The 26390-nt window shown below is 43.7% G+C and overlaps 1 protein-coding gene across 4 annotated transcripts in view; it reads left to right on the top strand.

The window, feature by feature from the left end:
- Window positions 1–26390, top strand: part of Ect2l (epithelial cell transforming 2 like) — a 73281-nt gene that overhangs the window by 38002 nt on the left and 8889 nt on the right. For 2 of the 4 annotated variants that reach the window (XM_050159410.1, XM_050159413.1), the window contains exons 7-20: window positions 1639–1777; window positions 3451–3619; window positions 6922–7050; window positions 9047–9139; window positions 10906–11088; window positions 13376–13479; window positions 15575–15700; window positions 18770–18856; window positions 20103–20317; window positions 21306–21453; window positions 22893–22966; window positions 23063–23219; window positions 24027–24092; window positions 26051–26139. In XM_050159410.1, the coding sequence (XP_050015367.1) occupies window positions 1639–1777; window positions 3451–3619; window positions 6922–7050; window positions 9047–9139; window positions 10906–11088; window positions 13376–13479; window positions 15575–15700; window positions 18770–18856; window positions 20103–20317; window positions 21306–21453; window positions 22893–22966; window positions 23063–23219; window positions 24027–24092; window positions 26051–26139 (1779 nt within the window). The remainder of the gene's footprint in view (window positions 1–1638; window positions 1778–3450; window positions 3620–6921; window positions 7051–9046; window positions 9140–10905; window positions 11089–13375; window positions 13480–15574; window positions 15701–18769; window positions 18857–20102; window positions 20318–21305; window positions 21454–22892; window positions 22967–23062; window positions 23220–24026; window positions 24093–26050; window positions 26140–26390) is intronic. The other 2 variants (XM_050159412.1, XM_050159411.1) reach the window with 2 other exon arrangements.

The raw sequence follows: 26390 nt of genomic DNA, 5'->3' as shown, positions 1-26390 counted from the left end.
CAGAGAAGGAATTAATGACTTCATATTCAAGAATAGCAGCCTTTAAAAGCTTTCTGAAGAGGAAAATATGTAATGTTCAAAACTTATGTCTAATATACTTTTAACCCTATGGTAAAGACATATTGTAGATATCATATATTTTCTAAAGCTGATGAGCAAAAATGGCATTTCCCTACATTTTTATGGAGTAACAGTAACTGCACAATGTCTATGTTAGTCACTTTCCCACTGGCCTAATGAATGCTTAACATAATAAAACTTATAAAGATGAATGGTCTATTTTAGCTCATGGCTTCATGAACAGTTGCTTCCATTGCTTTGGGCCTATAGTAGCATGGAGCATCATGGTGGAAACACATGATAGGGAGGCTTACTCACTTTATGGTGCTCAGGAAGTGGAGAGGAAAAGGTGACATCACTAGGGTCCCATTAGTCCATTCAAAAGCACATCCTCGATGACCCAACTTCCTTCTACTAGGTCCACCTCCTAAATATCCATCCTACCCCTGAATAGCACCATGGACTGGTAACCAAGCCTTTAATACCTGAGGGAAACTGCAGATCAAAATTATAGAAGCATCCAAACAAATATGGACAAACTCCCATTTATATTGGTAATTTAAACACAGTTCTCTTTTCCTACTGAAATTAGAGAAATGGCAGCTGTTTTCAGCAATTCAAGTCATAATATACGAGCACAGTGCCAGAAGGTGGTTCTTTTTTTTTAACTTTATTTTTATTTTATGTGCATTGGTGTTTTGCCTGCAAGTATGTGTGAGGGTGCCCGATCCCATGGAACTGAAGTTACAGACAGTTGTGAGCTGCCATGTGGGTGCTGGGAATAGAACCCTGGTCCTCTGGAAGAGCAGTCAGTGCTCTTAACTGCTGAGCCACCCCTCCAGTCCCAAAGATTCTGTTCTTATTCTACCTACTCTCCTATGTGACGTTTGTAACTTCCAAAACTTGAGTAGCTGCTTAGAAACGAAAAAAAAAAAAAAAGGATTATTTTGCTTTTCACTTTGGATTCCACACTAACATTTTGAATGAAGACACTGAAGTCTACAGGTGACGTGACTCATCCAACTGTCATAAGTACTGGGACCCAAATCCCCACATTCCAACCCTCCTCAGCTTCACCACTGACGTCACATGCAGATCTGGGTTGGAACATTTGTGAGTGTGGCCTTACGTCTCACTCATCTGAGGACACATAAAGAATCTTAAGAGGCATAGGGCATCTCTCATCCTCGGTAATGTGGGGATGGGGCTGTGGAAATAATGGAAATGTTACTTAGGAACCCCTAAGGGCCCAGAAGTGAATTATGAATTGCTTGGCTACCCCTTTTAAAATACAGTTTTGAGCCCTTAGGTGTATCATGGAATTTAAGAGCCCAATAAAAGCTAAGTGAGAGTCAAGAAGCTCTCCCTGCATTCCTCATGTGGAAGTGGAGAGACAAGGGGACAGATTTGGCCAGCCTGGGACCCCTGTTTGTCTCTGTCCCTCGGACTGCTGGGAAAGCTTGAGAACTCAGGGGTGCTGGCTTCTGCTGTCCACCAGTGTTCACAGGATACTGGCACTTATCAAAAGTCATACTAGCGGAGAATTAGGGTTTTATCCCTCCCTCTCATCTCCTACAGAAGCAATCTCTCTGGAAGCCACTCCTCCCCTTTCTTAGTAAAGAAAAATCATCACGGGGTTGGAGGAACCAATGACAGCTCTTCCTGTGCCTTGCAACCGTGCGTCATCCTGATCTCATCGCGGATTCCCGCCTATGAGGTACTGCTGTCCTAGGAGGGACGCCCTTCCCTGGATGGCTTTTTTTTCCATCTAGACTAACAAAATCTTTTGGCTGTCCTGTGTGTGAAAATGATTTATCTTCCGAGAGGAACATTGTCTAATCAAGTGAACATTTACAAGACCCATACAGTCTTAAAAACTGAAAGCAATAAATATAAAAGTAATCAAACTTATTTTGAGAAAGCATGAGAGGTCCAGATTGCTGTGTGAGCAGCTGGTGTCAAAACACTCCTGTTGGATTGCGCTTGTTGCTCTGAAAAATGATAGCCAGCCCAGGCTGGTCTCAAACTCGTGAATCTCCTGCCTCCGCCTCCTTCAGCAAATCCTATGGGGCTGTGCCCCATAATAATTTATTTATTTATTTTTATTTGCATTGGTGATTGCCTACATGAATGTCTCTGTGAGGGTGTCAGCCCTTGGAGTTAATAGACAGTTGTTAGCTTCCATGTGGGTGCTGGGAATTGAACCCTAGTCCTCTAGAAGAGCAGTCAGTGCTCTTAAGCACTGTACATCGAAGAGCGGGAAGAGTGATACTATGAACAAAGGGGTCAAGACCATGATGGGGATACCACAGAATCAGCTGACTTGAGCTAGTAGAAGACTGACAGCTGGGGAACCTGCATAGGACCGAACTAGGCCCCCTGAATGCAGGTGACAATGATGTGACATGTGGAGCCACTGGCAGTGGGACCAGGATCTAACTAACCCAATGCATGAACTGACTTTGTGGAGCCCATTCTCTATGGAGAGATGCCTTACTCAGCCTAGACACAGGGTAGGGGTGCAGGGCCTTGGTCCTGCCTCAAGGAGATGATAGGATAGACTTAACCGACTTCCCAGGGGAGGCTTTACCCTTCCTGAGGAGCTGATTGGGGGTGGGGTAGAGGGAAGATGGGGAGAGCTGGAGGAGAAGAGGGAGGGGAAACTAGGATTGATATGTAAAAATTAATTAATTAATTACTAAAAAAATAGTTGGCATAATGATTAAAAATATTTAAGACTTCCAGAATTCCCAAGAAGTTTAATAATATTATGTGACCAATAGTTTTCAAAAGTGGGCTAGAAGTACTGCTTCATGATCTATTTAAAAATGGTGCCATTAAATCAAAATATGATTATTACAAAATGAAATTATAGCTAGGTATAGTAGTGTGTACCTGTAATCCAAGCATTTAGGAGGCTGAGGCAGGAGGATAGATGAAATTTGAGACCAACCTGGAGTATTAAGTAAGCTAGGACCATATAATGAGACTGTCTCAAAATATAAAAATAAAATGAAATGAAGTTATGTATTTTCATTAATATATATTTAGATTTTAAAATCTACTTAAGAAGTCCATTGCAAAATGGTATTAATTCAATTTTATTGTTTTTAATAAGTTGTGCATAAATCTAGATGGCATGTATAAAAATAAAGAGGGTGGAGGAAAAGTAACCGAAATTGTCCGTACTATTTATCTGCATGATGGGGTTGCAAATGAACCTCCTATTTCCCTCACAATTAGAGAAGAAATAAAGACGTTTAGTTTCTTCCTTCTGTACTTTCTGAAGCAATTCTTCAGCAACGATAGTGTATTGCACATCACCTGGCTTCTTCATCTAGCTCTAAAGCGCGCACACACCGACTCCTACAGCTCCTGTCTCGCTTCCAGATGGTGGTGGAGAGCGTGAAGGTGGGCGTCGTGACCGTGCCCTACGAACACAGCGGTGTGACCTTGGAGGGCCTGCTTCATCTCCTAGACAGAGCTCTGCAAGGGCGGAAGGCACGGAGCCTGGGAATATTTAGCGGTGGGAACAGCCGAGAAATTGACTTACTCCAAGGTTGGTCTGGGGATTGGCGGAGAACAGTCCCACAGGTTGAGTGTTTGCAACGCTTACCCACAAATGTGACCGTCACAACAGCGCTGTTAACTTCTCATTCACTAGGAAAGGTTCATTGTGTCGTCATGAAAAATGTAAAGTAGCTTTTGATGATTTTTGATAATAATTTTAAATATTGTGATTAAAATCACAACATAATGGTTACAATCTTAATCCTCTTTAAGTGTACGGTTTGTTTATTCACATTCTTTTTTTTTTCTTTTTGTTTTTTTTTAAGGCAGCGTTTCACTGTGTTGCCCTGGCTGTCCTGGAACTCACTCTGTAGACCAGGCTGTACTAGAACTCACAGAGATCCGCCTGCCTCTGCCTCCTGAGTGCTGGGATTAAAGGTCTTTATTTCTTCTCTAATTGTGAGGGAAATAGGAGGTTCATTTAAAGGGATAAAAGTTTCTGTAAAGCTTTTCCATCTTGCAAAATTGAAACTCAAGGAACATCTGCCTTCCTTCCCTAGTCTTGTCCCCAATAACTTCCATATCCCTTAAATACAGAAGTGGAATCCCTTGTTTCGTCTTTTGGTGACTAGATTTTCCCTTACACTCTCAGGGTTCATACACTGTACCTGTTGATTTTTTTCTCTTTTAAGGATAAATACTAACCCACTCTATGTATGCGCTCCAGTTTGTTTGCCGCTCGATCCACTTAGTAGTCGTTCCGGTCGCTTCTACTTCTTGGTTGTCATGAATAACGACAAACCTCTTTGGCTCTTGCTTTCAGTGATTATGGAGATATACTTATAAGTATAGTGGCTCTCTTGTTAGTTTAAAAAGCCTCCATACTGTTTTCCATAACTGTTTTTTATGAACAATGTACAAGAATACCAAGTCCTCTGTGCCACTTACTTGCTAAAGGTTTTTGTTTTCATAGTGTCCAATCGCATTGTGTTTTGATTTGCCCATCTCTGTTGATGAATGACGCTGAACATCTGTCTGTCGGGGCCTTGTTGCCCATTCTTGTATTTTCTGAAAACAAGCCCTTTGCTTATTAAAAAGAGGGCTGATTATCGAATAGGTTGAGATGTAGAGATTCGTTGTATGTTATAGATATTAATTCCTTACCAGATATGTGATTTCTGCATAGTCTTCTCTACTATATTGTCAGAGTAGCTGTTCTATTACTGTGAAGACACCATGATCAAGGCGACTCTTATGAAAGAAAGCGTTTTATTGGGGACATGCTTACAGGTTCGAGGTTTAGTCTATTATCATCACGTCAGGAAGCATGGCAGCAGGCAGGCAGCCACGGTGTGGGAGAAGTAGCTACAAGTCTCATCCTGATATATAAGCGGGGGGGGGGGGTCTGGCATGGGCTTTTTGAAACCTCAAAGTTCACCCCCAGCAACACACTTCCAACAAGGTCACATCTATTCCAGTAAGGCCACACCTCCTAATCCTTCTAATTTTTTCAGATAGTGCAACTCCCTGGTGATTGATTAAGCATTCAAACACGTGAGCCTATGGGGGTCCGTTCTTATTCAAACCATCACACTAAGATGTCCTTTATACTTTATGTGCAAAGTTTTGAGTTTGATGAAAGAATAGTAATTACAATGAACACCACGGTAGATAAATTGGTATGAACTTTACCACCTCTGATGAAGTCCCATTTGACTTGTATTGCAAAGGAAAGAAATGGCCGACATAACTAAGTTGTTATGAGGAGATTAAAAAATCTCATCAATATTTACCCCTTTAGAGGATTTTTTACCCTTTATATATAACTTGCATTCCCTCTTGCTTATTTCTAAAGCAGAACTGTTTTAATTTTTTTAACATCAAAACTTCTAATCATGCTGAATGAGAGAAAAGGAAATAAATTGGATGCTCTAGCTTCCAGGGAACTTGTAAAATGACAGTGTAGCAGGCTTTTACTTTAGGCTGCCAGCCCACAAAAAAATGACATAGAGATTTGTTATTAATTATGAAAGCTAGACTTATGCTTAGACTTGTTCCTAACTAGTTCTTATAACTTAAATTAACCCATTTTTAAAATTTTATTTATTTTTATTGAGCTTTACATTTTTCTCTGTTCCCCTCCCTGCCTCTCCCCTCACTCAATATGATGTTTTCTAGCTCCATTCATTTGCCTGCAAAATTCAAGATGTCGTTATTTTTTTCTGCTGTGTAGTACTCCATTGTGTAAATGTACCACATTTTCCTTATCCATTCTTCTAACCCGTATTTTTTAATCTATGTTCTTTCACGTGACTCAGTTACCTTTACTCTGCACTGCTCATCCTGCATCCTCCGCGACTGTCCGGCAACAATGCCTTTCTTCTCTGTGTCCCCAGAAGTCCTCCTGCCCAACCTCTTGCTACCTAGCTAATGGTCATTCAGCTCTTTATTAACCCGATCACAGTGACACATCTTCACAGAGTGTAAAGGACTATTCCACAATAGGCAGAAGAGTCACAAATCACCCCCGAGGAATTGGGGGTAAAGGAGAGTTTGAGGTGATGATTGCCAACTCTGGGAGCCTCACCTCTGCTCTCTGACCTCCTTTTTTCATTGACACGTGTGGGAGTTCTTTCTACTTTGGAAGTTAGTTGCAAGATCCCAGGACTCCATCCACCTTAAACTTTGCTCAAGTCTGGTGAGTCCCAGTGCTGTGCAGTGAAGGCAGAAACACAACGACCAAAGCATAAGTGTATAACACCTGATTAATCTAGAGTGTGAAAGAGCCTTTGGCCACAAAGCCGTTCAGTGGCACTTTTCATGGCCCTAACATGGTGCTCTATGAAGCACAGGCACACTGGCTGTTACAAGGATCAAGTTGCTTGTTTGTGACAACAACCCAGAACCAAAATAACCACACAGAAACTGTATTAATTAAATCACTGCTTGGCCCATTAGCTCTAGCTTCTCATTGGCTAACTCTTATATTAATTTAACCCATCTCTATTAATCTGTGTATCACCATGTGGCAGTGGCTTACCAGCAAAGTTTTGGCATGTCTGACTCTGGCGGCTCCATGGCGTCTCTCTCTGCCTTCTTTCTCCCAGCATTCAGTCCAGTTTTCCCCACCTACCTAAGTTCTGCCCTATCAACAGGCCAAGGCAGTTTCTTTATTCATTAACCACTAAAAGCAACACATACACAGAAGAACCTCCACACCAATTGGCAATCTTGGTTTTATGGGCAAATATTATGTTTTAAATTTGTGATTTTAATTCCACAAAGTGCCAAAAGTTTCTGCTTATGGTGATGTAAAAAAAACAATATTGATAATTTAATTTCTTTCCTTAGGCTATAAAATTTCTATTAAAAATTTACTGTGGCCTGAAGTGAGAGACTTCTGGGAGAAGCTGGGGAGCTATGTGGCCGCCGAAGAAGAAGGGGGCCAGGTAGACTTCTTTGTGCCACTTGGAGCATCAGGTCAGCATCAGGATCTAGAAAGGCAGGGGACATGTCTACCCATGATGTCATTTTTGTGTGTTTCTGAGGTGCCTCCACGAATGAATCCATTTAATGCCTGGATCAATGGCTCATTCCTTTTTTGCCACTGTAATGATTGTGCGAAATACGGTTACCCTGTATACTGTAATTTCTTTATCTATACTATGTATTTTATAAGTGAGGTTGCTATGAGCATGTGTAGGGATGTGTGTAGTCACTCCCCTAAGGTACATACGATCCCAGCAGTGCATACTCAACTTTTACAAAGCCAGCTGGCCTGTTGTCCCCCTTTACTTTTCCAGAGAACTGCTCGACACTTGACACTTTGGTTTTAGCCATTCAAGTGGATACAGAAGCATCTCATAGTGGTTCTGATGTGCAGACTCCTACTGAGTCACGACGCTGAGCATCTTTCTATGTACTATCCGCCATTTAAAAGCCTTCCTCAGTGTCTGTTCAAGTATCTAGCAGATTTTGAAGGGTAGATTGTTTTTCCAGTTGCTGCCTCATGTTTTCCTTCTCTGAAGATTCCACTGAACAGAAGAATGTCTTAGTTTTGATTAAATCAAATTTATTATCTTTGCTTTTGTAATTATGTTTTAGTTGTCATATTTTTAAATTATTTAAAAAGTATGTATTTTAAAATCTTATGCCTGTAGGTAGGTGTTCTGTCATGTGTATGTTTGTACCACATGGGTGCAGTGCCCATGGAGGCCAGAAGAGAGCGTCAGATCCTCCAGAACTGGAGTTAACACCAGGTTGTCAGGAGCCATGTGGGTACTGGGAATCCAATCTGGGTTCTCTGGAAGTGAAGCCAGGGCACTTAACCTCTGTGCCATTTCTCTGGTCCCCATGTTTTAAAATTCCTTACAAATCAAAGATCATAACGATTCCCTCCTGCACATCATAGGAGTTTATGTTTAAGTTTGGCATTTAGGTCTGTGGGCCAATTGATTTATTTCAGGATACAAGACTTGGGCTGAAATTTAATTTATTTTACATATGGGGACCTATTTTCCCAGCACCATTCCTGTAGGGAAGCCTTTTGTCCCTCTCTCCCCCCACAGTGAACTTTACGTACAAGTTTACTGCAATCATGTTTTTTGTTTTTGTTTTTTGTTTTTTTTTTTTTTGGTTTTTTTGGTTTTTTGAGACAGGGTTTTGCTGTGGCTTTGGAGCCTGTCCTGGAACTAGCTCTGTAGACCAGGCTGGTCTCGAACTCACAAAGATCCGCCTGCCTCTGCCTCCCGAGTGCTGGGATTAAAGACGTGCGCCACCGCCTGCAATCATGGTTGATATGGACTTGAGTGCACTCTCTGTCTCTGAGCTCTTGTGGACTCTCCGTCTGACTTAATTGTCAATGAAAATAGCATCTAACCCCATCAGTTTCTACCATCTTGTGCCTAGAAGCAATAGGGTATTTATTTTTGGACCACAGAGAATTAAAATGCCCCATCCATTACGCAAATTTCTTCTCAAGCAATTCAATGTAGTCGCTGAATTCTGTAATCCACTTTATATGCCAGTCTGTGTCACCGAGGAAGAGGAGAAATTAACGCCACAATAAATGTTGGCATGTCGTTCCATCCTGTTTATCTGGTTCAACTCAGTCCACTTTCAATGACAATTCCTGTTTTTTCCGAATACTTTAGGAAACCCATGAGGTTTTCTGTCTTTGACTTAAACATTCTCAACTTGAAGGAAAGCATTTGCTGGAGCTGCCTGCCCTCTTCCACATCTTATCGCTCTGTTCTCACAAATTAGGTGTGTGGATGTCTGTCCATGGGGGTAAAGGTGAGGCATTGATGGGCTCTTTAACAGAAGAATTTTACTTGAAGATGACAGTTGCCTGTGGTCTCTCTTGGCCAACTCTGCCAGGCTTCTCAATAAGAGTTTACTGTTTTCAAGAAACCTGTGAGTTAACTAATGCAAGCTTTTTGTTTTTTGTTTTGTTTTTGTTTTTTTGAATGTGCAGAAGCAGGCCTAGAAGTTCTTTCTCAGCTGTCTCAGCTAACTGGCACATCCTTCTCCGCCCCCACCGGAATCGCGACTGGTTCATTCCAACACAGTAAGTGTACATGAGAGCTGGCTGCTGAGCCCAGTCACAGACGGCCGCTTCGGCGTCCCTGGAGGACAAGGGCTAGGCGAACACGCTCCTTGTCTCGTTTCTCTTCACCAGCAAGCAGCAGCTGCACACCTTTGCCGTTGTACAATGATTCCGATCTGCCGGCGGCAATTGTCACTCTCTCTGAGTGGATGTTGTCCCTTCCAGAGCTGGGTCATTTCATACCACTGGGTCATTCATTTATTTAGAGGAGGCTTTTTGGCTGAAAATATTTTGCTTCAAGCCATCGTATACTAAAACCCTCTTGAAAGAGTCTAGAAAAATTGGATGATTTAGGGAATGTGTTTTTCTAGTTTTTTTTTTTTTTTTTTTTTTTTTAAAAAGAATGGCTTAGGTTTTATTTGGGAACAGAAATTGGAGCTGTAAGGAGCTTTGCTCAGATCCCACGGAGTAGCATGATCAAGAAGGGAAATGGGTCAAAAGAGAAAATATGCCTGCGTGTCCACCTTCACTGACTCAATAAATAAAGCTACTGATATTGGCTAAAAAAACGCAACATTGGCTGACAGGAGAACCACACTGCTATCCTACAAGGTCACTCGTCATTTTCTAGTTGAAAACTCCCCTCTTTCTACCAAACAGGGCTTGGGCTGCCTTGGAGAAGACAGGAACACTGATTCTTTAGTCCCCAAAGGCCTTTCATGACTGGGGAGAGTTGGCACCAGTGTGACACTTGTAAGGGAAATGATTCCATGTAGGGGAACAGAAAGTGCATTGACTTCGTAGTTCAGAGACGCCAGGTTCACTGCAGTTCGTTCAGCATCAGCAAACGATGGTGCCTGCGGCTCTGTGGAGAGAATTGCCTAGCTCAGCACAGCAAGGTTTGGGTCCTGTTGCTTGCCCTAAAGGACAGCTGTACTTCTTTTTCTCCTCCTGCCCCTTTCTCCTTTGGTCGTTTCTTCTTGCTCTCCTTGTAAAGGAACACATTGGAGAGTCTTGCGCATGCGCATGCTTGTAGGGACAGGAAACGCAATGGATCTGATTATCCATTCCAGTAAAAACCTGCACCAACAACACACCAGTGGGCCGCTCCATCATGATGCAATTGCTTTGCAAGGAGTCTGACTCTCTCCCCCATCCACCACAGTCATGCGGAATATTTTGGGTTCCCCATAATTTGAGAAAGAGAGGAGGAGGGGCTGCTGGGGGGTTGACCTCGAATGGCAAGGCAGGGTGTGGGAAGTGCTAAGTAGGAAGAATTCTCACTTTAGACTGGAGAGACACATTCTTACTTACATCTATCCCCTCTGTTTCCCAAAGCACCAGACAGCGATTTCATTTCTAATTTCGAGCAGAACATGTCAACCTTATCTGCCACGAACAGACGGGCATTCACGGTGTCCTTTTTGAGTTTCTTATTTTACCACTGAAAGCAGGCTGTGGCTGCTTATCTTCTCCTGAGAAAGTCCACTATGCCCCATAGAAAGGCAGCTGAGCTGGTCGTACTTTAAACAAAAAGTAGAAACCCCCTGCCTCAGGTCAAGTCTTGAGCTACTTGGAGAGCCCAAGGCCAATGAAAGAAGCCTTGTCTCAACACGGTAGATAGCACCTGGGAAACACCCTTTGAGTTGACCTCTGGCCTCTACATGTAAGTGCACACATGTACACTCACACACATACACTTGTACACATACATGCACATATGCACACACACACACACACACACACACACACAAGTGATCTCAAGTCTTCAATAGAAATCCTGTCAGTTCTTAGCGACTGGCTGGGGCCACAGCAGGACAGGCCGCCTCCTTCTGACTACTTCAGTGAGTCTAAGCTGCAGGCATGGACCAACTTCACGGACTCCCTGGAAGACACCTTGAAGTCAGTGAGGAAGGAGTTCCGCCCACTCTTCAAGAACTTGCAGAGGAGCATCAGCGGCCGGATCCTGGGTAAGATCTCTGACACTTCCGCAGATCAGACCAGAGCTTATCTATTCCCTGAGAAAATGCAAGACCGAGAACAGCAGAAGGAAAAGCCAGCTGTAACACATGCTTGGTCAAACACCATCGCCTTGGTTTCTCAAATACTCTAGAGAAAACTAGCCGTGCTCAGAGTGTTGGAACTGACTCCCGTTTTCAGGTCTCCCCATCTTATTGGTCCATATGGCAGCCCATCTGCCCGGGACAGAACTTGCTTTTTGCCCAACTAGAAAACTGTATCCTTTCACACCACAACTTTCCAGCTGCTAGGCACTTCTTACCCATGGTGTCTATTACAAAACTTGTTCTACAGTTCCGTTACTATCTGAAATGCATAATTTATACGGATGCTTCAGGTAGATAAGCCCATTCGGGTTCCCCTCCAACTATGCATATAAATTATATATTATAATTTTCTTCATAAACAATAAAATAAAAGATGGAGCTTGGTGCTGGGCTCCATGGACTTTTTTTTTTTTTTTTTTAGTTTTTTTAGTTTTTCGAGACAGGGTTTCTCTGTAGCTTTGGAGCCTGTTCTGGCACTAGCTCTTGTAGACCAGGCTGGCCTCGAACTCACAGAAATCCACCCGCCTCTGCCTCCTGAGTGCTGGGATTAAAGGCGTGCGCCACCACCGCCCGGCTCTCCATGGTCTTTTAATGAGCCTGTTGGACATCACTGAATCAATTTTCCATACCCACTCCATCCCCCTGCTCCAGTTAGCATACCAATCTTTGTGGAATAATGTACAGTCTCAACACCAGATCACAAAGCTAAACCAGCTTATTCTTTAGCAAGAGGCACTTTCGCCATTTGGGTAAATATGTCCCCCTTCACCTCTGACCATCTCTTCAAAGCTTAAACATTCCACTGGACTAAGACAGTACCATTTGAACACTGCAGACCTGTGCCTTCCTCCCCCTCTGTGTTGTGCACACAGACAGGAGCGCACGTGTGTCCACAATGGCACTTTGTCCATCGGCACGTTTGCTTCACAAATGCCTCTTATGTCAAGATCTTCCCCTGAATTTTCCTGTGCCACCTGCTCTGTCACATCTAGGAAATGTCAAACCTATATTCTTAAATAGTTTGGAATGTTGAAATATGAACGGCGGGGTTGCGTCCCCAACACCCCAGCCGCTTGGCTAGCTCATGCCTGAAATAACAACACACAAACTGTATTCATTTAACTGCTTGGCCCATGAACTCTAGCCCTTACAGGCTAATTCTCGCACCTGGACTAGCCCATTTCTAATAATGTGTGTAAGCACCCCAAGGTGCGCTTACCGGGAAGATTCTAGCCTACATCCATCTTCATCACGTGTGCTTCAGAGAGCAGAGCTATCGCGTCTACCCGGGAGAGCTGAGCATGGCGTCTGTCTGGGAGCAGAGCAGAGACTGACTTCACTTCCTCTTCCGCCCAGAATTCTATTCTGTTTACTCCTCCCATCTATGTTCCAAGCTGAGGCCAAGCAGTTGGTTTATTATAACTTAACCAATGAAATCAACAGATTGATATATGACACTCCCACATCATTGGAAACTATAAACCAGCCTGGTAGTGGTGGTGCACACCTTTAATCCCAGCACTCAGGAGGCAGAGGCAGGTGGATCTCTGTGAGTTCAAGGCAAGTCTGGTCTACAAAGTGAGTTCTAGAACAGTCAGGGCTACACAGAGAAACCCTGTATCAAACAAACAAACAAACAAAACAAAACAATAACAACCACAAAACAAAACAAAAACTATAAACCAGGAAAAATAAATATTTTTCTTTTATAAATACTAAGGATTAGATAGAAAAAGGGGAAAAGCAGATTATTTTTTATGAAAATGTGTTGGCAACGAGAAGTCAATGGGGAAAGATATTTCCCAGTAAAGTATGTAAATATTAAAATATTAAAATGGATAGATATCTTATATGAAAGCGACTTTCTCTGAACTTAAAATATTTACAATTGAACACAAGGTGAGGGAAATGGGAGACTATTTAGCCAGAACAACTAACAAACAAGTCATAATTCCAGTCATAATTTTCCTTTATTATTGTCAGATTATTAGATTCCCTTTCAATATCAGTTTTTCCACATAGAAATCGCTTTGGCTCATTTCCTGGTTTATGACAGAGCTTCTCAGGGCAATAAGAAAACTTTGGTCCTTGTATTGTTGTCCACTGAAAACAACTGTGGTGACTGTTTTCTTCGCTATCACATTGTCTTGCATGAGTTAAGTACAGCATGTGTGCCTTACTTATATTTCAGGGCAACTTATGTTTGACTCTCTGAGTGTGGCCAGCATCCTAGATAACCAAGATGCTGCACAGGCTCTGGCGGATGGGCTGGTGGAGTTGTCAAAAGAAGGATCTGTAAGTGTTGTGGCTGAAAGACAAAAACCGGAAGAAATTTCAGCACAAATAAACCCTAAGTTTATGGTTGTTATCATTTACCAGTTTATCGTGCTGGGACAGAGTTCCTCAGAGAAATCACGTCAGTTTATAAAAGTAGGCTCAGAGAGATTCTGGAGTCAAGATGTGGTGTACTAAGTATATAAAACAGAGAAGCAGGAGAACTTCTGGGTTATTTAAAGTCTATTCATTTCTGTGCTGTTCTATCCTGTGCCTAATTTCAGCCAGAAGTGACCTCGTTAGAAAACAAGTTCATGACCTGATAGTCCACATAAATGTTATTCTTTAGTGTGAGCCGGGGAACTGAAGCATGTGAAACATATGCAAAATGATGATAGGCAAGGGGCTTAGATGAGAGAGAGAGAGAGAGAGAGAGAGAGAGAGAGAGAGAGAGAGAGAGAGTAGGAAAGAAAACACAAAAGAAAGCTAGGCGAGCCAGCCTTTGGGGATAGGAATAATAGTTGGGGAGTCTCAAGAAGTATTAGTATTATCAGGCCATCTTGGACAGTCTGCCAGAAAAGTCAGCGTACATTTCAGAAGACTCTAAGAGATTAGCCGGCTGGGGAATAGGCAGTGCCTGGGCCTGCTTTGCAAGTGTGAGGACCTGAGCTTGACTCCCAGAACCTAGCGAGGTATGGTGACGGATGTTTGTAATCCAAGTGCTGCCCAGCAAGAAACAGGTGGATCCCTGGGCCTCTCTGACCAGCCAGCATTGCTTACTTGATGAGTTCCAGACCAATGAGAAACCCTCTTTAAAATAAAAAGTGGGCAGTGCCAAGATTGTCCTCTGGCTTACACACACACACACACACACACACACACACACACACACACTGGTAGTTTGAATGTAACTTGTCCCCATAAGCTCATAGGAAGTGTGGCTTTGTTGGAGCAGGTGGATGAAGTGTGTTGCTGTGGGAATGAGCTTTGAGATCTCGTATATGTTCAAGCCATGCCCATTGTCTCAGTGCACTTCCTGTTGCCTTTGGATCAAGATGTAGAATTCTTAGCTCGTTCTCCAGCACCATGTCTGTCCGCACACCTCCATGTCTCACCATGATGACAATGGCCTAAACCTTTGAACTGGAAGCGAGCCCAGTTAAATGTTTTCCTTTGTAAGAGTTGCTGTGGTCATGGTGTCTCTTCATAGCAATATAAGCCCTAAGACACACACACACACACACACACACACACACACACACACACACACGCTTTAGTCCATGGACTCCCTTTCTCAAAACCTCAAGGATAATTGTGAAGCCAAAGGAAATGACCAGACATTTGGGGGAAGTCCAGACCTGATTGGTCTAATAAAGAGCTGAACAGCCAATAGCATGGCAGAGAAAGGATAGGCGGGACTGGCAGGCAGGGAGGATAAATAGGAGGAGAAATCAAGGCTCAAAAAGAGAGAAGAGGAGGAGGAGGAGGAGGAGGAGGAGGAGGAGGAGGAGGAGGAGGAGGAGGAGGGACTGAGGAGAGAACTAGGAACACACAGAGTCAGAAACCAGAGAGCCAACAGGCAGCAGACAAGAGAAGCAGTGAAAGTAAGATTACAGAAAGAAAGTAAAAAGCCCCAAGGCGAAAGGTAGATAAAGAGACACAGGTTAATTTAAGTTAAAAGAGCTATTCAGAAAAGAGCTAACCTAAGGCCAAGCATTCAAAACTGGGCGTCATGATTTGGAAGCTGGTTGGTGGCCCCAAAAGAAAAAGTGTGGTACATGTGTGTGACATGTATGTGTGTCTGTAGGCCAGAGGTGTTTTCCTTGATCACTTTCTGCCTCAGGTTCTGAGACAGAGTAACCCTGCAGCTCAGTTAGGCCAGCTGGCCACTGAGCTCTGGGGATCCATCTGAACACCCACGGGGGGGGGGGGGGGCAGGTTACAGGCACAGTAGCACCAGAGCTGAGTTGTTCCTCGGTGCTGGGGTCAGAACTCAGGTCCTTAAGCTCAAACAGGCGCTTTACCACCTGACCTGCTCTTTTCTGTTGTATGTTTAACATGTCAGAGGAATATTTTCAATTGAATTTTTTGTGTGTGTTGGGGGGGCATTTTTCAGGACAAACCTCTGGAATTTTTGTCATCTTTTCTGCTGAAGAAATCTAATAAAAAGAGTGAGGAATTTGAAGGAAATGATATTCTGTTAGACTGTGACGTAAAAGTAACATCGGATCCACTCACGAAGGTAAACGTTGCTGTTGCGTATTTTTGTTGTTGTTTTGTTTTGTTTTGTGTGGTTTTTTTTTCTTGGTTTTTCGAGACAGGGTTTCTCTGTAGCTTTGGAGCCTGTGCGGTGCTTCTCTGTAGAGCAAGTCTTCTGTGGAGAAGAGATTCTCCGGAAGGGTGACGGATTTCCTGGAAAACTTCCAGCTGTCAATTGTTTTACCAAGATCATTGACGCAGACTATTAAATAGGGTGTCTCGTGGTTCTTCACCTGATTGGCATTTAGGCCACCGGAGAGCGCAAGCTCCTCGGCTGACTGGATAGCTGTGAATCTGCATTTTGCTCCATTTACTCAGCTGAGTTCTCGCTGAGGTAACTTGAAAGAAAGATTGCAGACTGAGATCCGTTGTGTTGCAGATGAAACTACGAGTTTATCTTTCACGGGGAGTGGAGGCGCACACCTTTAATCCCAACACTTGGGAGGCAGAAGCAGCTGGAGCTCTGTGAGGTCTAGGCCAGTGATTATTTCAGGTCTGGGTGGCTGGAAACTAACGAACAGCCTCCACCAACACCAGGAAGGGAAAGGAAGGGAGAAAAGGAAGGCAAGCCACGATCCCCAGATCCCTTCCAGGGTGTGCCCCCATGACCAATTTCTTTACTAGGTCCCACCTCCCAACCGTGCTGCAGGACAGTGATTAAGTTTTAACTGCAGCTGCTTGCCCCTCAGAGCCGCCGGTGTCTCCGCTCACTTGACAAAGTGATGGTTTCCTGGCTATAAATACTTAGCGCTGTAATTTGTTTTAAACTGAAGAGTGTTTTACTCAAAGGGAAATTCTGAAGAATATTTTTTCCCCTCAAAATTCAAAGGCCCCTCCCGCCTCAAGGCAAAAGTATAAAAATATACCAGGCTGGCATGAGACAGCCATACATGGAAAAGCAGAGTCCCTGGAGCAGACGGGTGCTTGAGAGGTAGAGCCAGCACACCAGGAGAGAGCTGAGACTGGCCACTGCTCAGGGACCACCTCCCGCACCAAAGTTTCTGCCTGCTGTCTAAACTGTTGATGTGACTGCTCCATGCTTTGGTTAAGGGGAAGATTTTTATTGGAGAGAGAGAGAGAGAGAGAGAGAGAGAGAGAGAGAGAGAGAGAGAGAGAGAGAGAGAGAGAGAGAGAGAGAGAGAGAGAGAGAGAGACAGAGAGAGAGAGAGAGAGAGAGACAGAGACACAGAGACACAGAGACACAGAGACAGACAGACAGACAGACAGACAGACAGACAGAGACAGACAGAGAGAGGAATAAGGAGACTAGCAGGGTTACAAGGAGGGGAGCCCACGTGCTGGAAGGAGTATTGGGTACAGGGGGATGCTAGCCTGGGCTTTGAAACTGTGACAGGTACTCTGACCCTGAGGAGGGCTGGAGGCCCGCAAGAGCTTTGATATGCTAATAGGCACCACAGGTAGCCATTTGTCTCTTCTGACAGAGGTGAGGGAAAAGACTCCTTCTCACAGGTGAGGACCAGTTTCACAAGTTCCTGTGGAACGCTGGCTTTTATCTAACCGCCAGAAATCCCCCTATAGTTCAGGATGAGTGTTTGGGCTGCTCTCTGGCGTGTGGGGAAGTGGAGTTGCCTTTGGACCTGAAGCTGCTATATGAAAGCACAGAGCTACAGAATATACTCATTTTCTCCTCATAAAGAAAAGGAGTTTTGGTTGAAAACTGATGTTTATAGCCAGGCCAGAAAATGTGGGCCTATAATCCTAGTATTTTGGAGGTGCTAGGAGGGTCAAGAGTTTAAGGTCAGCCTTAGCCAGAGAGCAAATCTAAGGAGAGGCTGGCATACTGGGGACTCTGTCTCAAAGAAACAAGACAAGCAAATCCTCAAACAAGGTGATGTTTGTTCTCTGACTTCTTCCAGGGACAGCAGGGGATCTCTACTAAGAGTTTTATCTTTGAGTAGGGAGAGCAGCAGTTTTTACTGCTGTTCTGTTTTTCTAGCAGGAACACAGAGCTATTGTTCTGTTGCTAGAGGGGCCCCTGAGATGCAGCTCAGGTAACCAGGGGACTTTTTTATTTTGATCCACTAATGTATAGACAAACCACAAGATATAGTAAAGAGAGAGAGAGAGAAAAAAAGTCATATTTAAATGTGAAAACAGACAAATCTTGCAAGAGTATGTGAACCGCTTGATGACATTTTCTCATGAGTGGAAGAAAGGGGTGGCTTTTCTAAAGCCTTGGAGCCTGCTCTTTCCAGCATCTTCAAAGTGAGATCAGCCTCTTCCCACCGCTGCCAAGGGAAGAAGAGGAGTATAGGTCCAGCCCACTCCCAGGAGTGTGTAGACCAAGAGGAGCCCTGAAGGCAGGACCCTTACCCCCACCCCACCTTTCAGGGAAGAAGCTAGAATTTAGGTTTTAAGTTTAGTAGCTCAAAGGAAGCAAAAAGCTGTTTCTATTTTTAAATTGTGTGTGTGTGTGTGTGTGTGTACGTGTGTAGAGATCAGAGGGTGAGAATCGTCTTCTGTTGCTCTCTAGGTTTTGTTTGTTTATTTTGGACAGGGTCTCTCACTGAGCCTGGAACTTGCTGTCTTGGATAGATTGGCTGACCAGCAAACCCCAGGAACCCTCCTATTTCTTCCTCCGAAGGCTGGGATTACACGTGGGCACTTTTACCCAATGAACCAGCTCCCAAATCCCTAAGACAGTGGTCAACCTTTCTAATGCTGCGACCCTTTAATACAGCTCCTTGTGTTGTGGTGACCACCAACCATAAAATTCTTTTGTTGCTACTTCATAACTGTAATTTTGCTACTATTATAAACCGTAATGTAAATCAGGATACCTGATGTGACCCCTCAAAAGTGTCGACACCCACAGGTTGAGCACCACTGCCCTAAGGGCTGTTATTAAAAACACAAATCTTAGTTGGAGAGGCACCACGTTTGTCAAGTACCTAATTCAGTGTGCCTAGGGACCTTGCCATGAGAGCTGAGGGCAGAGGGTTCCCAAGGCTCGGATGGGAAGCATACTGGACCATGCTTCCAGGGATTACAGGACCCGCCTCCAGGTAACTAAGTTCCATTTCATCTTCAGGAAAGACGTGCCATAGAAGACAATTTTCAGGACACAAAGTCTAGTCCAAACCAAAGCAACTTGAACATGGAGGTGCTGTTTAAGCTGGTAAGCCGCCTATTTCCTATCAGTGTTCTCGCTGACAGGGAAGAGCCATTATTAACCGTGGTTCTTTGTTTTCCTTGGACACATTCTTTAAGGAGAGGTACAACCAAGCAACTACTGGATTGAGCTGGAGTAAAATCCAGTTGGTAGATTTCTCAGCCCCTGGTAACTATGCTATAGACTCAGAGCTTGAGTCACAGGATGGAGATGTTGGCATCTGCGAGAAGACCAATCTGAATGTGACTCTTATGACTTTTTCATTTAAAAAAAAAAAAGGACACACGGGTGTGAAGGTTTGCAGGTTTTAATTGGCTCACCAACTTACAGGCTCGCAGCAAAAGCTTACTCTAGTCACTATATGGGAAATGCTCTGCCCTGGGCTGATGGACAGCCTGGAGAGGGGATGCCAGACATGCAGAGGCTGTCCTAGCTGCCGATATGCACAGCATGCATTCATGATTTTGGAACGTTCATCATGGCTTCACGTTTATTTACATTTCTTTTTCCAAAGACTCCAAAGAAGATGTTAGTATCCAGTTTTACAGATGAACACCTGAGTTAGAAAGCCTATGTGACTTATATAAGGTTAGACTCTCAGAAAGAGAACAGTATGAGTTCTGCAAGCCTTGAGCTCAGACCTAGAAAACTTTAGAGCCCCATCATGCCCAGGGAGGGTCCAGGGCAGGCGCTGGCCTTAGGGCAGGGTTTCTCACTCTCCCTACTGATTGATTGATCACTAGAAATCAGCATGGAAAACCATTACAAACTGATGGTAGCAACCGCCACAGCCTTCTGAGCCCTGAGATCACACGCCTAGACTACCTACCTGGCCAGGATTGTTTTAAATTGCTTTTGGCCATGGTGATATTTTGTTGTGCTTTAACATTAAAGCTTGCCAGAAGATCAGAGTGAGAAGCTAGCCACACTTGTTAGCCATAGAGGCCGGGCAGTGGTGGCACATACCTTTAATCCAAGCACTCGGGAGAGCAAAGTAGTTCCTTCTGCTATCCCATTGGATGAGGAAGAAAGACCAGAAGACACTCAGGAGTGGGTGGGCCACCACAGGCTGTCTGTCTCAGTTCACCAGGCTGCTGGGTGGCTGTATCTAGAGCTACACCATTGCCACCTTCCCCTAAGATGATCCGTCTTTTGGGTCTTGCCTCTTTCTCCTCTTCCGGCATCTTGCTATGGGCCATTGCTGAGGGTCTCAGCCATTACATTTCTCCTGAATTCCTGATGTTTTCTGCAGGAGAGAAAGCTCCAGATGGACTCAGTAGAGAAACGAACGCGAGTTGTGAAGGAACTTGTGCAGAGTGAGAGACGGTATGTGCAGATGCTGGGAATCGTGAGGGACGTATACGCCAGGCCCCTGAGGGCAGCGCTCGCCTCAAACAGAGCCATTCTGAGTGCTGCCAATATACACATCATTTTCTCTGATGTTCTACACATCTTAAATCTCAACAGGTAAACCCAAAAGATGGATTCATTAACATGTACTCCCCAGAAGGTGGGAAGAGCACACTTTGTCTCAAAAGTCCCACTATGGCCCAGCCATTCTCTACCTTCTTTGGGATCCCATTACCTGGAAGAGCAGAGAGTCTCCTTTGCATGTTACCTGATACATGCAGCACATGTACAACCAGCAGTGATGGCTTCCAGGGCTACCCCAGGTCCAGGTCACAACATGTGCAATAAAAAGAATTCAATGCCTAGACATTCTATAGCCAGTAGACTGCTCACGCAGAAGTCCACAGGAATAAGTCAGCAATGTCTAACTGAATAACAGGACAGGAACAAAAGGACTTCATAAGACTAGGAAACTCTGCTTTTCCATGGCGGGTTTCTTATATGTATCAAGAGATTGAGAAGAACAAAGGTTTCTTCATGTAGTAGGGTGAAGTGAGCCAACTTCTGGTCTTAGTCAGTCTCTACAGACCTGGGGAAGAGTCCTGCACCTCTCTGGCCCCAACCTAGTGACAAGGCTAATGAAACCTCCTCTCCTCAGCTTTCACGGCCTGAATGGCTGAGAAGGGTCACCTTGGATCTGTAGAGTATGTGGGCTGTATGCAAGCTATGGCTCTATGCAAGTTAAAGTTGAAGGCCAAGGCCTTGAAGCTTTTGAAGGTACCACTCTCCTCAGCAGACTGTGAGAATATCCATAGCTCTGGCTCTCTGAGGGTGGAACATTCAGAAGTGGTTCTCTTGTGGGAAGCTGGATTCTGACAGGAAATTAATGTAAAAGATGGGCTTCTGGGCATCCAACCTCTTCCCTTACTTCCCAGCTTTCCCATGCTGTCAAATCCAGATTTCTTTGTGGTAAAGTACCCGGCTGGTAAAGATCAAGTTCCACCTGAAAACACTAGGCGGAAAAGCCTATAGCAATGAATTTGTTGCTTACGTTTGGAGCCTCTCACAGGTTTCTATGTCAATATACAACCTTCTCATGTTGTAGAGAATTTCTAGCTAACCTAAGAGACAGACTACAGGAATGGAGCCCAGCCCACTGTGTGGGAGAAATATTCATAAAATTTGGAAGGCAGCTGAACACATACACCAATTTCTTCAACAACTATCCTGTTGTTCTGAAAACAATTGAGAAGGTAAGTGGTTGTGATACCTCCATGCTAACACTGAGGTAAATAGGAAAGGGTGCTTCTCAGCTACTCCCTCTCAGGTTTCTTCCCATGTACTTCAAGCTTCTTGACGACAGAGACCTTAACATAGAGGCCAACACAGTAACAGACGCACATCAGTGCTCAGGAACCAATACTGATAGCTGAGCTGTAGCATATAGACTGAGCATACTCATATACACTGCCAAATCTTCACGTAGCCCAGTCACTTAGTGGCTCAGTGACAAGACATTAAACAACTAAGTTGGAGCAGGATTGTGGGCTCAGAATGCTCTGCACTCAATGGCAAGGATGGGGACACACAAGGTCAACTCAATGGATACCTTGACCATGACTTTTGACCCAAGGGCAAGAATTAAAGCAAAGAGTGTCATCAGAAACAAACTGGTGGCAAAACTTTTACAACCATGGCAAATACTGGTACCTACTTCATGAGCAGAGTGAGGGCATACAGATGTCGACTACATTTAGCTATGGTAGCTATTATTTTTTTTTATGGTAGCTATTATTATTTCTGCATCAAGTCTGGTTTTGTTTTTTTTTTTTTTGTTTTGTTTTTTTTTTGGCTTTTCAAGACAGGGTTTCTCTGTAGCTTCGGAGCCTGTCCTGGAACTAGCTCTTCTAGACCAGGCTGGCCTCGAACTCACAGAGATCCACCTGCCTCTGCCTCCCAAGTGCTGGGATTAAAGGCATGCACCACCACCGCCCAGCCCATCAAGTCTTTTAAGACCTTTAGTTGTTTGCAAGTATGAATGGTCTTATTCCTTCAACATTCTTGGCGCTTGGAATCAGCGAATCTTGAACTCATACATTAGCTATATTGACATCTTTTCGACATGTATATACCAAATAGAAGGACATAATTTCATAGGTGTACCAGTGATGATCAAATGAGTACGTTTGAAATGGACATTAAGTACAGTGGAATGCTTTTGTAATACCACTCTGGAAAACGTGACTGACAGCAGCATTAAAGGTAATAGCACCAAAGAATTAAAGGTGAATAGCCAAACTCTTACAGGAATTAAATAAGATTTACTGCATGGTAGACCCTTTATTGGTGGGATTCTGTCCCCTCACTATGAGCTGGGTCTTCTATTTTACAGATGAGAAAGTCAGGTAACTTGACAAGGTCACCTACTCAATTTATTCTAGTTTTAATCCAATCCTACCTGACAATAAATCTGTCACTATTTCTATTGACTAAATTAATAAGTATGGGTAGGTGTGTGATATAATTACAATACTAGAGTTCATGTATTAGAACACATACACATAGTACTATTGATACCTAGCTGCCGCCTTCTTGCGTTGATATTCTGTAGATCACCACTTGCTGGTAGAACACAAGGCTTTAGAACTATCTGACAGAGCAAAGATCTGACAATGTAATTCTCACCTTTCAGTGCAGAGAAATGACACCAGCATTCAGAGCTTTCTTGAAGAGGCATGATAATACCATTGCTACTAAAATGCTCAGGTGAGTTTCCAGGGAGAGCACAGCTGGGCACTCAAGGACATGCCCCCTGTGACCTCCAAGTAGCAACCAGGGCACCCTACCCTATGTCCTGTCCAGCCTGCCAGAGCTGCTCCTGTACCCATCCCGGAGATTTGAAGAATATATACACCTTCTCTATGCTCTGAGACTCCATACACCTGCAGGACATATAGACCGTGGGGATCTGACCGCTGCAATTGATCAAATAAAAAACTATAAAGGCTACATAGATCAGGTGGGTTGCTGATACGCATGTGTGGGTACAAATGTTTCAGTGTTTTTGTGGTCATCTCATTTAAGGACCCTGAGAGGCCCTCTTTTCTGTGGGTGTCTTTACATCAACCTTTCATCCCTTTATAGATGAACCCATAGCCCTGTTTCACACCTTTGGACTTGAAAGTCATCTATTCCAATCCGAACAATGTGAGACAACATTTTTGGAAAACTGTACGGCCACAGTGCCCCCAAACACTCGGTTTTAGACAGGGTCTTATGTGTTCTGGATTAGCTTGGACTTGATATGTAGCCAAGGAGCACCCTGAACTTCCAATCCTCCTGTCTCCCTCACTTCTGGAGTGCTAGGATAAAAGGCATTCCCCAGTACTCCCAGGTAACGTAGGGCTTGGACTCCAACCGGGGGTTCTGTGAATATCAGGCAAGCACTCTGTCACCCAGGTCACAGCCCCAGTGCCACCTTTTCTAGTGGGAAAGTATGTAAGATTTGGATTTGTGTAGATAACCACAAGAAGAGAAACACCAAAATGTAAAATTTTTGGCTTCCAAAGTTGATTGCTTTTAATATCTCAAGTCACTTTAGTGATCGGTAACCCTAGCACTCACTAGTCCCTATATACTGTGTTGGCATGTCACACCCTAAAATGATTTTTTCCCTGAAGAGCCTTGTTTACTTGCCTTTGTTATTAAAACACTGGGTCCAGAAAATTGGTATTTTTATTAAAGAGCCAAGCCCTTTGCCAGGTGTCACAAAATAGTAATAAAAATGTCATGACCTTTGTTTGCCTAATATAACCTTGTATTCTAGATAAAGAAAAACATCAAACTGAGAGAGCAGCTGACCCACGTACAGACCACCATCACAGACTGCCCCGTACGTATGCGGGCGTTTTTGCTGCATCTCACACACATGAGTATAATCTTGTCACTGGCAAAAGGAGACAGACAGATCCTGAGGCAGCTAAATTTTGTGGTATGCTGCTGTTACTGCCAAGCACTGCAGGCTTCCGTGTAACATATCCCTTTTATGTGCATTATGTGCACATGCGTATATGAGCTGTGCCCTATCCCACGGTTGGGGTCTGCAAGGTTGTACTACAGCCCCTTCTTTGGTAGCACTCTGACCATGACTCCCTGTGCATTGAGCATGGTCATGTGTTCTACACGATCTCTGCCTGACTGATAAAAATCTTTGGTGGAGATTTGGTACACTGAACACCCCCACACTGGCCACCTATCACTCTGTAAACCTGTATGTTCACCTTTATCTTCTGACTCCCCTATCCCCTGAGCACCTACCATACCATTCTTTAAGAATGTAGCTTCTTGCCATTGCTCTTTGAAGATACACTTTCTTCTCTGACATTGCCATTCTTTCCTACTTCCTTGGTTAAGTGCTGTTAGTCCTTTAAAAACTAGGCTGGGGGCTGTGGAGATGCCTCAGCGGGCAAGAGCTCTTGCTCTAAAGGCATGAAGACTTCAAATCTCCAGGACTCACATAAAAAGCCAGGCAGGCCACAGGCAGACACCTCTAACTTCACTGCTCTGAGGGGGAGAAAATTGCTGGGGCCACCAAGCTCCAGGTTTACTGAGACAACAAGGCAGAACAATAGAGCGGGACAACTGTTGTCCTTTGTGGGGGGCACACACACCCCCTTTTAAATGAGATCAATCATAAACTCATTGTAATCATGATCTCATGATCTAAGTCCCTTGGTCTCAGGCTGGAAGCTCTTTCCTTGGTGTTCCATAGCCCCATGGTCAGCCCTATCATGTGTCCCTGTATTCATCTATTCACAGACTGGGAGCCCCATCGTGTGTGAGCTTTGACTTGTTTTCTGGTGTCTAATGTTCAGCAGGAGCTTGGTATAAATGATGGATGAAAGTATTAACTAATTGGAGATCTTTTACACGGTCAAATTAGAGAAGCAGGACAGAGTAGTTTTGTTCTAATTTCTATCTTCATATCTTTGTAAAGAAAGAAGTGTGGTTGATTGGACTGCAAAAGGATGATTCTTAGAACTCACAGAACTTCATCTTTGGGTCTCTGTGCACATTGAGAAGGCCTGTGCCCCATGGCAAGAGCAATGCATGGGCCTACTTCTTAATCTTACTAATTAATTCATTTGCCTCTTTTTTCTTGACAGTTCCTTTTACCTCCTCTCTAACTTTTGTTTTTTTTTTAGCATTAGGAAAAATATACATCTATATCTATATCTTTAGATATATCAATAGCTTTAATATATCAATAGCTTTAAAAAACTGACAGACTCAAATAGTTTTCATTGTCACTTTAATTTGCTAAAGGAAGCTTGTGTTTGTAAAGTAAGAAAAGACAGACTTTTCGACAACCACACTAAGTTCTAGTCAACATCTGTGTAGATGAAGGCTGCTTGTTCACTTCCCATCCACCCAGACCTGAATAATAACACAGAAACTATATATATATAGTTAAAAGTATTTATTTATTTATCTATCATGTACACAGTGTTCTGTCTGCATGTATACCTGCACACCAGAAGAAGGCACCAGGTCTCATTAAAGATGGTTGTGAGCCATAATGTGATGACTGGGAATTGAACTCAGGACCTCTGAAGAGCAGACAGCGCTCTTAACCTCTGAGCCACCTTTCCAGTCCCCCACAGAAACTATTTTAATTACAACACTGCTTAGCCAATTAGCCCAGGCTTTCTATTAACTAACTCTTACACCTTAAATTAACCCATTTCTATTATTCTGTGTCTCACCACAAGAAAAGATAAACTGGGGCGTAGAACAGTTCTGCACCAGTGGGATTTTGAATAATTGTACATCCTGCTCTTTATTTTATAGACTCTATCAGAAGCAAACAGATACCTGATTAGGATCCAAGATGTAGTTCAACTTCACTGCTATGATGAGAAAATGGATTTCCCTTTAAGGTGAGCAGCTGTTAGCCGAGGCTATGAATGCCCGCAAAGCAGTGACTGTCTTGCTCATTGCTCACCCCTGGCATTCAGTACAGGCTTGACCTTGTGTGCAGTCAAGAAAACCTTTGCACTGAGTCAAAGCCACATGCATGTGCCTGTCGGTGGTGTAGACATCTTATCATCTTGTTCGCATCTCAGCTGGCTCCTTGGTAGAATAAGAACAGTGTCTGCCAAGACTATGACTTTACAGGCGACCTTCTCAA

This window comes from Alexandromys fortis, unplaced genomic scaffold (genome assembly GCF_014885135.2).
Source record: "Alexandromys fortis isolate MF-2015 unplaced genomic scaffold, M_Fortis_MF-2015_v1.1 scaffold_107, whole genome shotgun sequence".
Classification (NCBI taxonomy): Eukaryota; Metazoa; Chordata; class Mammalia; order Rodentia; family Cricetidae; genus Alexandromys; species Alexandromys fortis.
The sequence above is the reverse complement of the archived record's forward strand: the minus strand, read 5'-3'. Positions and strand labels throughout refer to the sequence as shown.